This window comes from Panthera leo, chromosome C2, assembly GCF_018350215.1.
Source record: "Panthera leo isolate Ple1 chromosome C2, P.leo_Ple1_pat1.1, whole genome shotgun sequence".
Classification (NCBI taxonomy): domain Eukaryota; kingdom Metazoa; phylum Chordata; class Mammalia; order Carnivora; family Felidae; genus Panthera; species Panthera leo.
The window spans coordinates 150,124,900-150,135,832 of record NC_056687.1 but is presented as its reverse complement, the minus strand read 5'-3'; the positions used below and the strand labels follow the sequence as shown (position 1 = coordinate 150,135,832).

The window sequence follows — 10,933 nt, the reverse complement described above, 5'->3', positions numbered from 1 at the left end:
TCTCAATAAAATTTGTGTTCTGGCATAATTTATAATAGAGCTTAGAAATGTATAAAATCTTTCCTGTGGAGATTAATAGCGTGATAGTTTAATTGACTTACAATAAGTGCCTTAAGTCTTTTTGTTTTTAAACACATTGCCCTCATAGGGAAGATGCTCTTGTGTTTTTTTTTTTTTAAGTTTATTTTTATTTATTTTGAGAGAGAGAGAGCAAGCAGGGGAGGGGCAGAAAGGGAGACCGAATTCCCAAGCAGCCTCCGTGCTGTCAGCGCAGAGCCTGATGCAGCGCTCGAACTCACGAACCGTGGGGTCATGACCTGAGCCGAATGCTTAACCGACATCAAGCCAGATGTTAACTGACAGAGCCACCCAGCTGTCCCTGCTCTTGTTTAAAAGTCCATAATGCAGCCTGGCTGGGTCCAAGGACCCAGCAGGGGTCCCACGGGACCAGCCAAGAGGGTCCTTGGCTTCACCCAGAATGGAAATCAAATGTGAGCCAAGAGAAATGAGAGCAGAGTTTATTGAGGACCACGGAGAGAGAGTATAGATACATACAGAGTGTCTGGGTGACTCCAAAAGGAAAGGGAAGGAAAATGAGTCTTGGCTTTGCTTGGAGTCTGGGGTTTTTATCGAAGACAGTTGTCTCCTATACCTGTCTTCTTAGTAATCCAGGAACAAAGACGAGTATTTAAGTGTCCTCCCTAATTCACTTACTCCCTGCAGCCAGGGGTCTTGATGAGTCATTGGTCCTGGAAGACTTTCACATGACTCCACTTGGTTCTTAGATGTTATCTGTTGTGTTGGAAGACGCCAGAGAAATTAAATCCTTGACCTTTACAAGGAGGACGTACATTGTTCTATAACGCCTGCCATAAGGGAGGGATGTAGGTTCTAACAAGAATAGAAGCAGGAAAAGGAGTGAAAAAGCAGCTTTCACGGGGTCTCTTTAGTTTCCCTGTCTCAGCCTGATCCCAGATCCTTTCCCTGATTCCATGTAGCCATGTGATTCTCCTTCCCCCGACCCAGCCAGAACTCTGGAAGTGCGTTTTCTCAAACTGGTGAACCATAGATGTCCTTCTTTCAGGGACACCATGCAAAGCTGAAGGGGCAGGAATGATCCACCCAGTTCTAGAAAACGGGGATTGTCAAAGGATGCATACTGAATCTCTAGGCTCCTCTCCTTGCTCAGCTTCCAGAATGCTCAAATCATTCCTTCTAATCTTGGAAAACAGGGAGTGTAGCCAAGGCTGAAGATCACCTGGCTCCTGGGGTCCCAAACAGACCAGCTTCGGCCTCTCACCCACTGACAAAACCCACGGACAGCCTCCAAGAAGAGCTTCTTGAGATAGGGTGGAGACATTTGCTTGGATTGCAAATATGTAATGAAGACCGATCACCGAGGCTCTCCCATTGGCAGGTCTATCTGTGCAGTGGGGTACCGTGACAAGTCTTTGAAGACTGGCAGGGGACGAGCTATATAAAACATTTAACTTAATATGAGGGACACAGTATTCACAGGGAAGGCTGCTGAGCCATCAACTGAAATCTGTTTCCAGGCGGGGCCTGGAACATACATCCAGGGATAGGGTGGGAAAGGGGTCTAAGGCTAAATGTTAGTGGGTTTTTCCCTAAACGGTGCCACATATTGGCAGTCCCAGCAGCACTTGTATCTTCAAAAGCAAAAACACAATTAGAAAACCAAACAACTCACAAGCACTTACCGTGTGCCAGGAACTACTATAAATACTTTGCCAACCCACTAACTCACTTAATTATTAAACCTCAAAAGCCCTTTGAAGTCGGTGTCACTATTATACCCATTTCGCAGATAAGGAAACAGGTAAAGCAATTTGCTGCTCCTCCCACAGCTAAGAAGTGGTACAGCCAGGTTCGTGGACCTAGGTAGTCAGTGCTCTCAACCAACACCCAGTTGGCTGTTGAGTGATGGGTCCCACTCTTCCCCCCACTGCAGCGCAGCCACAGAACCCAGGCAGGCTTTGGCACAGGTGGAGCAATGGTCCCTTCAATAGCTGGAAGGGCTGCCAGAAGCGGCAAACGCCAAGGAACCCTGGGTGATTGTCCGTCTGTGGCCTGTGCAACTGGTCTGTGGCCCGAGCTGGCTAGACGACATCTTCCGGAGGAGCTGCCGCGAGGGGGCGCTGCAGGACCCGAGCCTGGAGCCGGTAACTCTGGCTCGACGTTTCCCGGAGTAGAGACCGTGGCGGTTGCCGCCGGGCTGGGGAACCACGGAGACCGGGAAGTTTGCAGCTTCCTAGAGAGGAGGGGAAACGGCCCTACGCGCTTCCGGCGGCGCGGGTCCTAAGCTTTCCCGGGAGCCCTGGCCGACCGCCTTCTCGCGCGTTCCCTGCGTCCGGGGCGCGCGGCGTCAGCGGTCGCCTGGGCTCCGCGTCCCGGGAACGGGCTAACGGGGTCGCATCCCCGCGGAGTTCTTCAATGCTCGGTTCTCCGATCCCTGTGCCTCTGTGGTGAGGGGGGTTCCAGGACGCAGGGAGCCCCCGGCGGACAGACGGCGTTTGCGGGGTGCCCGGCAGCAGCTGTCCTGCCCGTCCTTGATTTTCTCTTCTGTCTCACCTCGAACCCCGAGGGCGTGTGAAACGGGGACCCCAGCCATGCTCCAGATCACGTGGCACCAGGTGAGCGAGCCTCCTCTCCGCCTCTGTCGCTCCCCCCTCTCCCCTCCCGTAACCGGCCCTCCCACCCTCTGATGTCAAGAGAGCAGCTGTCAGCCTGCATCCGGAGCCTGAGTTGTGCAGGTGTTCCGGGACTGGGGTCCTTGGACCCAGCGTTGGTAGAAACGGGACGGGACCCAAAATGTAAAGTCCCAAGAAAGGCTTTATTGGGGCTTATGCTCGAGCGCAGAAGAGCAGCACAAAGGGAAGAATCCTCAGGCTGACTCTCCGAGGAGAGGTCTGGGAGAGTTTTTTAAAGGTACTTCGGTGGGAAGAGGGGGCTGTCTACGCATGTAGAGGCAGGGATTTATTAGCACCTGCGCACTTCAAGGTCATGTTTCTTCATGCATCGCGTGCGTAATGATCGTGTTGAATCTGGGCCCCTGGGCATGATTTTTAGTATTATAATGAGGGGAAAATCGTGGAAGTTCGGCACTGGGGGGGAGGGGGTGGGGGGGTGGCTCTCGGAGCGCACTGGTTTGGACCTGGCTGGGTTTGCTCCTTAGCTGGTGCTTTGCTCTGCGAGCAAAGTAAAAATAGCCAGTAGGGAGTTCTGCAAGAAAAGCGCTGACAGCCGGCAGCCGGCAGGCGGCGGGGAGTTTCACAAGTGCACATGGGGCTTGTTCCCAAGGTTCCTTACTGTTTCGCAGGCTTGTATCTTTCATTTGCATCTGTCACCATCGGGTGTGTTTGGACAGGGGAGGATGAGTTGAGAGGGACAGACAGATGAGAAGGCCCAAACGAAGACATGATCAGGATGGAAAAACAAGTGTAGGGGATTGATTGGGATAGGTTTGGCAATCGAGGCTGAAAAGTAGAAATTCATTAAACGGGAAATTTGCATCATTGCATACAGTGAGGACCCTTTTCACCTCTGTCCACAAATTGAAGTCCTTCCATGGATAAAGTAATTCTAGTATTGTCATTACTTTTTGGTAGATTCCGCTGGATGTTTACATAGACATGCCATCCACAAATGAAGATAATTGCCTTTCCTTATTTCCTGTCTGGATACCTTTTATTCCTTTTTCTTGCCTAACTGCACTAGCTAGAACCTCCATTTCAATGTTGAGTAGAGGTGGTGAGAGCAGACATCTTTGTCTTATTCTTGACCTTAGGGTGAAAGCATTCAGTATTTCACTATTAAGAATGATCCTCACCAGAGGGTTTGTTTTGTTTTGTTTTCTGTAAATGCCCTTTCTCAGATTGAGAAAGTTCTCTTCTATGCCTAGCTTGCTGCAGGAATGGATGTTGAATTTTGACACATGCTTTTCCTATGTTGGTTTAGAGGATTATATGATTTTTCTGTTTTAGTTTCTTAATGTGGCAAATTACATTGATTTTTTTTTTTTTTCATATATTCAACCAACCTTGCACTCCTTGGATAAAAACTACTTGGTCTTGATGTATTATTCTTTGACTATATTTTGGATTCTATTTTGTTAAATTTTTGTGTAGAATTTTTGCATCTATGTTTGTAAGAGGTATTGATCTCCAGTTTTCTTGTAATGTCCTTGTCCCATAGAATGGGAAGTATTCCATCCTTGTCAATATTTTGGAAGAATTTGCATAGAACTGATTACATTTCTTCCTTATGTGTTTGGTAACCAGTGAAATCATCTATATGTGGAGTTTTCTTTCTGATAAGTTTTAAAATACAGTTTCAGGGGGCGCCTGGGTGGCTCCTTCGGTTGAGCGTCCGACTTCGGCTCAGGGAATGATCTCACAGCTTGTGAGTTCAAGCCCCGCGTCGGGCTCTGTGCTGACAGCTCGGAGCCTGGAGCCTGCTTTGGATTCTGTGTCTCCCTCTCTTTCTGTCCCTAACCCGCTCGCATTCTGTCTCTGTCTCTCTCAAAAATAAATAAAATGTTACAAAAAAATTTAAAATACAGTTTCAGTTCCTTTGTAGGTATGGGGCTATTCTGTTTCTCCTTGAATGAGTGTTGGTAATTTGTGTCTTTCAAGGAATTTGTCCGTTTTACGTTGTGGACATTAATGGCATAAAGTTGTTCATAATAATTACTATCCTTTTATTATCTGTAGTGGTCACCTTTTTTATAACTAATATTGCTAATTTATTTCTTCTCTTTTTTTTCTGATTCATCTGACCAGAGATTTAGAAGTTGCATTGATCTTCACAAAGAACTACTTTTGGTTTTGCTGATTTTCTCTATTTTTCGGTTTTATGTCACTGATTTCCACTTGGATCTTTATTTTGTTTGTTCTGCTAAGTTTGTGTTAAATTTGTTTTTTCTCTCGATTCTAAAGGTGAAGGTCACCTTTCTCTAGATTCTAAAGGTCCCTGGCTCAAGACCTTTTTTTCTTTTTAAATTTTGTAACACAGGCATTTAATACTATAAATTTCTTCCTAAGTACTGTGTTAACACCATCCTTCATTTTGGTACATTGTGTTTTCATTTTCATTCAGCTCAGAATACTTTCTGAGTTCTTTTGTTTCATTCTTCGATCTATGTGTTATTTAGACGTGTGTTATGTAGTTCATAAATATTTGGCAATTTTCCTTGCGTCTCTGTTATTTCTAGTTTATTTATTTATTTCTTTAAAAAATTTTCAATGTTTATTTATTTTTGAGAGAGAGACAGAGGTGAGCAGGGGAGGGGCAGAGAGAGAGGGACACACAGGATCCAGAGCAGGCTCCAGGGTCTGAGCTGGCAGCACAGAGCCTAGGACGGGCTTGAACTCACAAACTGAACTGTGAGATCATGACCCGAGCTGAAGTTGGACGCTCAAATGACTGAGGCACCCAGGCGCCCCTCTGTTATTTCTAATTTAATTCTGTTGTGGTTAGTGAACACTCTTTGTATGACTTGATCCTTTTGATTTCTTCTTTATAGCCCAGAGTATGGTCTACCTTACAAAAGGTTCCTTGGACACCTGGAAAGAATGTGTATTCTGCTGTTGCGGATGGGGCGTTCTGTAAATGTCCATTAAGTCAAGTTGGATAATAGTAGTGTTCACGTTTTCTATATCCTCGTTAAGAGGGGTTATTGAAATTTCCAGTTACAATTATGGATTTGTCTGTTTCTCTTGCAGTGTCATCAGTTTTTTGCTTCATGTATTTCGACGCTCTGTTGCTAACTGTATAAACATGTAGGATTGTGGGGGTTTTTGTTTATGTTTTTGTTTTTTAAATTTTATTTATTTAGGTAGTCTCTATAGCCAACCTGGGGCTTGAGGTCACAACCCCGAGATCAAGAGTCGCATGCTCTCGGGACTGAGCGAGCCAGGAGCCCCGGCATGTAGGATTGTTAGATGCCCTGATTCCTTTAGGGTTATGAACCATATCTTTATCTCTTAATATTCTTTGCTCTGAAATCTACATTACCTTAAATTAATATAGCCACTTCCGCTTTTTTTGGCTAGTGTATTTTTTCCCATCTTTTTGCTTTTAACTTATTCCTGTCTTTATATGTAATATGCATTTCTTAAAGTCAGCATATAGTAGGCTGACTTTATAATGTTTGGCTGTTGGGATGTTTAGATTATTTATGATGTGGTTGGATTTGAGTCTGTCATCTTCATATTTGTGTTCTAATTGTCCCATCTGTTCTTTGTTCCCTTTACTCCTCTTTTCCCACCTTCTTTTTTTTTTTATTTTTTATTTTTTTTTACTTTTATTTATTTTTTGAGAGACACAGAGAGACAGAGCACGAGTGGGGGAGGGGCAGAGAGAGAACGAGAGACAGAATCTGAAGCAGGTTCCAGGCTCCGAGCTGTCAGCACAGAGCCCGAGGCAGGGCTTGAACCCACAAACTGTGAGACCATGACCTGAGCTGAAGTTGGACGCTCAACTGACCGAACCACCCAGGTGCCCTTTACTTCCCCAAAATATTCTTTAAAAAAAATTTTTTTTTAAGATTTTATTTTTAAGTAATCTCTACACCCAATGTGGCACTCGAACTTACAACCCTGAGATCCAGAGTCACATGCTCGGCTGACTGAGCCTGCTAGGTGCTCCCCCCCAAAATACCCTTGAGTGTTTTCTGGAATAAAGTTCAATTACTTAGGAATACATTTGATCCTTTTTGGTCTTGATTTTTATGATTTGGTAGTAGGATCTGGAGCGGTGCATGGCCTAGAAATAATTATTCTCTACGACTGAGGCAAGAGTTTCCTGAGAGCTCTATTCAGTAGCCCATGAATTATGGATTTTTTCCAGTGGAAATAGGTACTTTTACTGGCCCTGTGTGAACACCAGGCTTTGTGCCCTTCAGTCTTTTCAGATGAAAAGGGCCCTGGTCATTGTTCTGTTCAATACTCTGGGGAACCCCTGCCCATAACCCCCCTGGGTTTGCTTCTGTGTGCACCTCTCTCCGTGGTGTCCTGTCCTCTAAACTCCCACAGTCTTGGTCTCCTCAGAATCTACCAGGGAAGCTTCTGGGCTTTGCCTCGTTTCCCCTCCCTGTGATGCAGCCTGGAAACCCTTCCAAGACAAGCTTGAGGAATCTTAGGGCTCACCTCTTTATCTCCCATCTCTTGGGGAATGTTGTCCTTCATTGCCATCAGATGTCAGTAACCTGGGAACTTGTTTGACGTAATTTGTCTTGTCTCGGTTTAGGCAGGATGAACCCGGTCCCTTTGACTCCATCTGGACGGGAAGCAGAAGTTTTCACTCAGCATTTTTAAAAACATTTTCCCGTTTGGGGCGCCCGGCTGGCTCAGTCGGTAGAGCGTGTGACTTGATCTTGGGGGTTGTCAGTTCAAGCCCCACGCTGGGTGTAGGGATTACTTAAAAAATATATATATTTAAAAAATAAACAAAGACTTAAAACAAAACAAAAGAAAACGTTTCCCTGTTTGTTTTCGCCGAGTAGTCTGTTGCCATCTCGACTCCCCAGTCCTCTTGTGTGTGTTGTTTTTCCTGCTCTGGAAGCCTTTAGTTTTTTGTTTTTTGTTTTTTTTTTTTTAATGTTTATTTATTTTGAGAGAGAGAGAGAGAGAGAGAGAGAGGTACAGAGCGAGCAGGGGAGGGGCAGAGAGAGAGGGAGACAGAATCCCAGGCAGGTTTTGCACTGTCCGCATGGAGCCCAGTGCGGGGCTCAAACTCATGAACCTCGAGATCAGGACCTGAGCTGAAATTGTAAGTGGGACGCTTAACCGACTGAACCGCCCAGGCACCCCTAGGTTGGTTTGTTTTGTTTTGTTTTGTTTTGTTTTGTTTTGTTTTGCTTTAATGGTCTCATTTTTCCGCGACTGCTCAGTGATACGCCTCTGTGTGGGTGTTTTTCATTTACTGCCTAAAGTACTCTGTGGCTCCTCACTCCTCCCTGGTGTTTTTAAATGGATAGAATATTTTATCAAGTTTTAAAAAGCAGAGCCCACTTTAAAAATCCTGAGCTCATCTCTGGTTTTGTTTGCTTCTCCCTCTGCCGGCGGTTAAGGTTCAGCTTTCTCTGCTCCTCTAATTTAGTTGCTATTCATCCTTCTGAAATTCTGTTCATGCGCCTAGTCTGTCTGACTCTTCTCCTGCTGGGCCGTTGTGTTATTGTCACTTTAGTGAGATTCGGGAGGGAGTGAAGTGCTATGGGCTGTGTTCGCTGTCCCCTGTGCACGGACACGCAAAACCCCTGGAAGGGAGCCACAGGGGCCGACAGGCACGTAGACCCTGGCCCGGCAGAGTCAGCACAGAGGTGAGCAGGTGAAGGAAGGGCTGTTGGTGGGGAGGACTGCAGGGAGTCCTGGGCTGGCCTGTGGCTGAGGGCAGTGCTGGCCGCCGGCTGCCCCCCGCGGGGGGGAGGGGGCCCCCCAGAGCTGTCCTTGGCAATGCCACCTACCCCGTGGGTCTCTGCCCCGATACTTAGGCTCCTCGGCCCTCACACAGGGCTTCAGCAGGAACCTGCTGTCTCAGGAGCCAGTGACCTTTGAGGACGTGGCCGTGTACTTCACGCAGAACGAATGGGTCATCCTGGACCCTTCACAGAGGGCTCTGTACCGGGAGGTGATGCTGGAGAATTATGCAAATGTGGCTTCCCTGGGTAAGGCATCTCTTCTCCTTGCTGTTTTCGCCCTCTGCCCTTTGTGCGTCTGCTTTCTTTCCTCCTTAGACATCCGGCCTCTCTGACCCTCATGGGCAGTTGCTACGAAGGCTGAGCTTTCCCGGAGGCTCGTGGGTGAGGAGAGTTTCGGATTCTCAGGTTTTGGAATCCACTGTCCCTCTGACCCTGGGAAGGGGCTCTGTCCCATGCATGGAAGGAAGGGAGAGCTCAGCAGGGCCCCTGGGCCTCCGTCTTCCAAGTTCTCTGACGAAGATCTGGGACTCCTTCATGTGAGTGGGGGGTTATTCCAGGACTCTGCCCCCCTTTGTGGGAATTTTCTGTCCTCTAAGATGGTGTAGACTGACTTCTCTTCGTTTCCCTCCCTGGCTCGGCAAACGACGAAAGGTAAAGACAGCCGGGAGGGGATGCTGCTCTCTGATTCCCTTCACCTTTTGTTCCTGTTTCTTTCTCCTGGGCAGCTTTTCTATTCACCAGACCTGTTCTGGTCTCCCAGCTAGAGCGAGGGGAACTGCCATGGGGCCCGGAACCCTGGGAACCTGCGGGCAGGGAAGTCCTCGGAGGCATCTGTCCAGGTGAGCCTGAGAACCTACCAGCTGCCCATTTTGCTTAGGCTGCTTGCTTATTTTCCCATTTCAGTGTGTGCAGAGTGTTTCTTCTCTTGCGCGACTATTTTCTTTCCTCTGGAATCATTACATGGGATTCTGTGTTCATAGTGGTAGCCGCCCCCCGCCAGACGAGGAAGGGCCAGTCTCTTCCAAGGAAGGTATGGCTGCAGGATGCCTTTGCGTGTTTGTCTTTGCCTCTCTGCCTCACCGCCTGCCAAGGGATAGCATCTGGCTCAGCAGCTGTTGAACCATGACAGCCCTTTGGGGTCCTGTCTGGTGGAAACAGTTAACTTTTCCACCAGTTTGTTTTCGCGGAGATGAGAATGTCAACCACCTTGGAGGGAAAATAGGCTTCTGGGGCCTATCTGGCCATCTGCAGCTTCAGAATATATTATTTCTATGGGAAAAGTTTTTTTTAATGTTTATTTATTTTTGCGAGAGAGGAGAGAGAGAGAGAGAGAGAGAGAGCAAGCGCGAGCCAGCAGGGGAGGGGCGGAAGAGAGGGAGATAGAATCCCAAGCAGGCTTTGCACTGTCAGCACAGAGCCCAGTGTGGGGCTTGAAGCCACGAACCGCGAGATCATGACCTGAGCCGAACCTAAGAGGTAGGCGCTCAACGGACTGAGCCACCCAGGCGCCCCACATGTTTTTAAAGTAAACTCCGCACGCAGCTTGGGGCTCAAACTTGCGACCCCGAGAGCAATGGTTGCGTGCTCTGCCGACTGAGCCAACCAGGCACTCCTCTGTGGAAAATGAAATTACGGGTTCCCAAACACCGACGTAAGTAAAAAGAAAAAATAAAATTGTATCACTGAAAAAGTTATTGGAAGATAAAGAAAAATTCGTTTTCCTAATGGGAATTTTCACACCCACGCGGACATCAGCACGACACTCCCCCCCGTTTCCCTTGCGTCAGTGGCCACCCGAAGTACGTCACCTTCCCTGCACTTAGAAAGACTTTTATTTTAATAGCTGAACTCTCGAAGCAAAACTTGTTACAGAAGAACGGTGGACGACTTCCTCCTTTCGAAAGGTGTTGACCCAGGAGTTAAAAGTAACAACACACCGTATATTTTTGCCTCTGATACTCCGTTTCACCCCTTCTCCGCCTATTGCCATTGGGGGGCTCTTCAGACTTCACAGGGAGTGACCATTAATAATGCCCAGCTCCCCAGCTGCCCTCAGCCTTGTGTTAAGGTTGTGCCCTTTGGGTGTGATCCCAGGACTTCAGGCTCTCTGGGTAAACAGTGTTTTCTAAACTGTTGGCTTCTTGACGCGTGAGTTTGCCCTGGCCCAGTGCTGAAGGCCATGTTAGCCTGCAGAAGGCCTTAGCGGCAGAGGGAAAGTAGCCTTTGGTTTTCTCCGTCTGGTTGGTTTTAGGATTTCACGTTCCTACTGTCGTATTAAACCCTACATACAGCCCGTGCAGCATTTTAGGGAGAGCACAAGAGTCATCACCGGGTCCTGTCCATCCTTAGAAGGGTTCTTCACATGCGCAGCACTCGACCGTTCTAGAAGCAAGGCTCCACCTCTCCCGTCCTCCCAGCTGCCGTGGGGTTAGCCGGACCCGGTCCCCTCAGCCGCACCGTGGGAGCCTGCTGCCTTGCTAGAGCCAACCTGGT

General features: G+C 47.7%; 1 protein-coding gene and 1 long non-coding RNA gene across 2 annotated transcripts in view; one reads left to right on the top strand and one right to left on the bottom strand.

Annotated features, from left to right (window-relative positions):
* Window positions 1-502: 502 nt before the first annotated feature.
* On the bottom strand, window positions 503-2,260 carry LOC122229637. Its single transcript, XR_006207085.1, has 2 exons — window positions 1,818-2,260; window positions 503-891 (listed from the first exon to the last, which is right to left on the bottom strand). It is a non-coding gene; the product is annotated as an uncharacterized LOC122229637 (long non-coding RNA).
* A 76-nt stretch (window positions 2,261-2,336) lies between these two features.
* ZNF620 (zinc finger protein 620) overlaps window positions 2,337-10,933 on the top strand; it is a 10,973-nt gene continuing 2,376 nt past the window's right edge. The window contains exons 1-3 of the mRNA XM_042954950.1: window positions 2,337-2,654; window positions 8,533-8,686; window positions 9,166-9,279. Coding sequence (XP_042810884.1) covers window positions 2,631-2,654; window positions 8,533-8,686; window positions 9,166-9,279 — 292 coding nt within the window. The 5' untranslated portion in view covers window positions 2,337-2,630. The remainder of the gene's footprint in view (window positions 2,655-8,532; window positions 8,687-9,165; window positions 9,280-10,933) is intronic.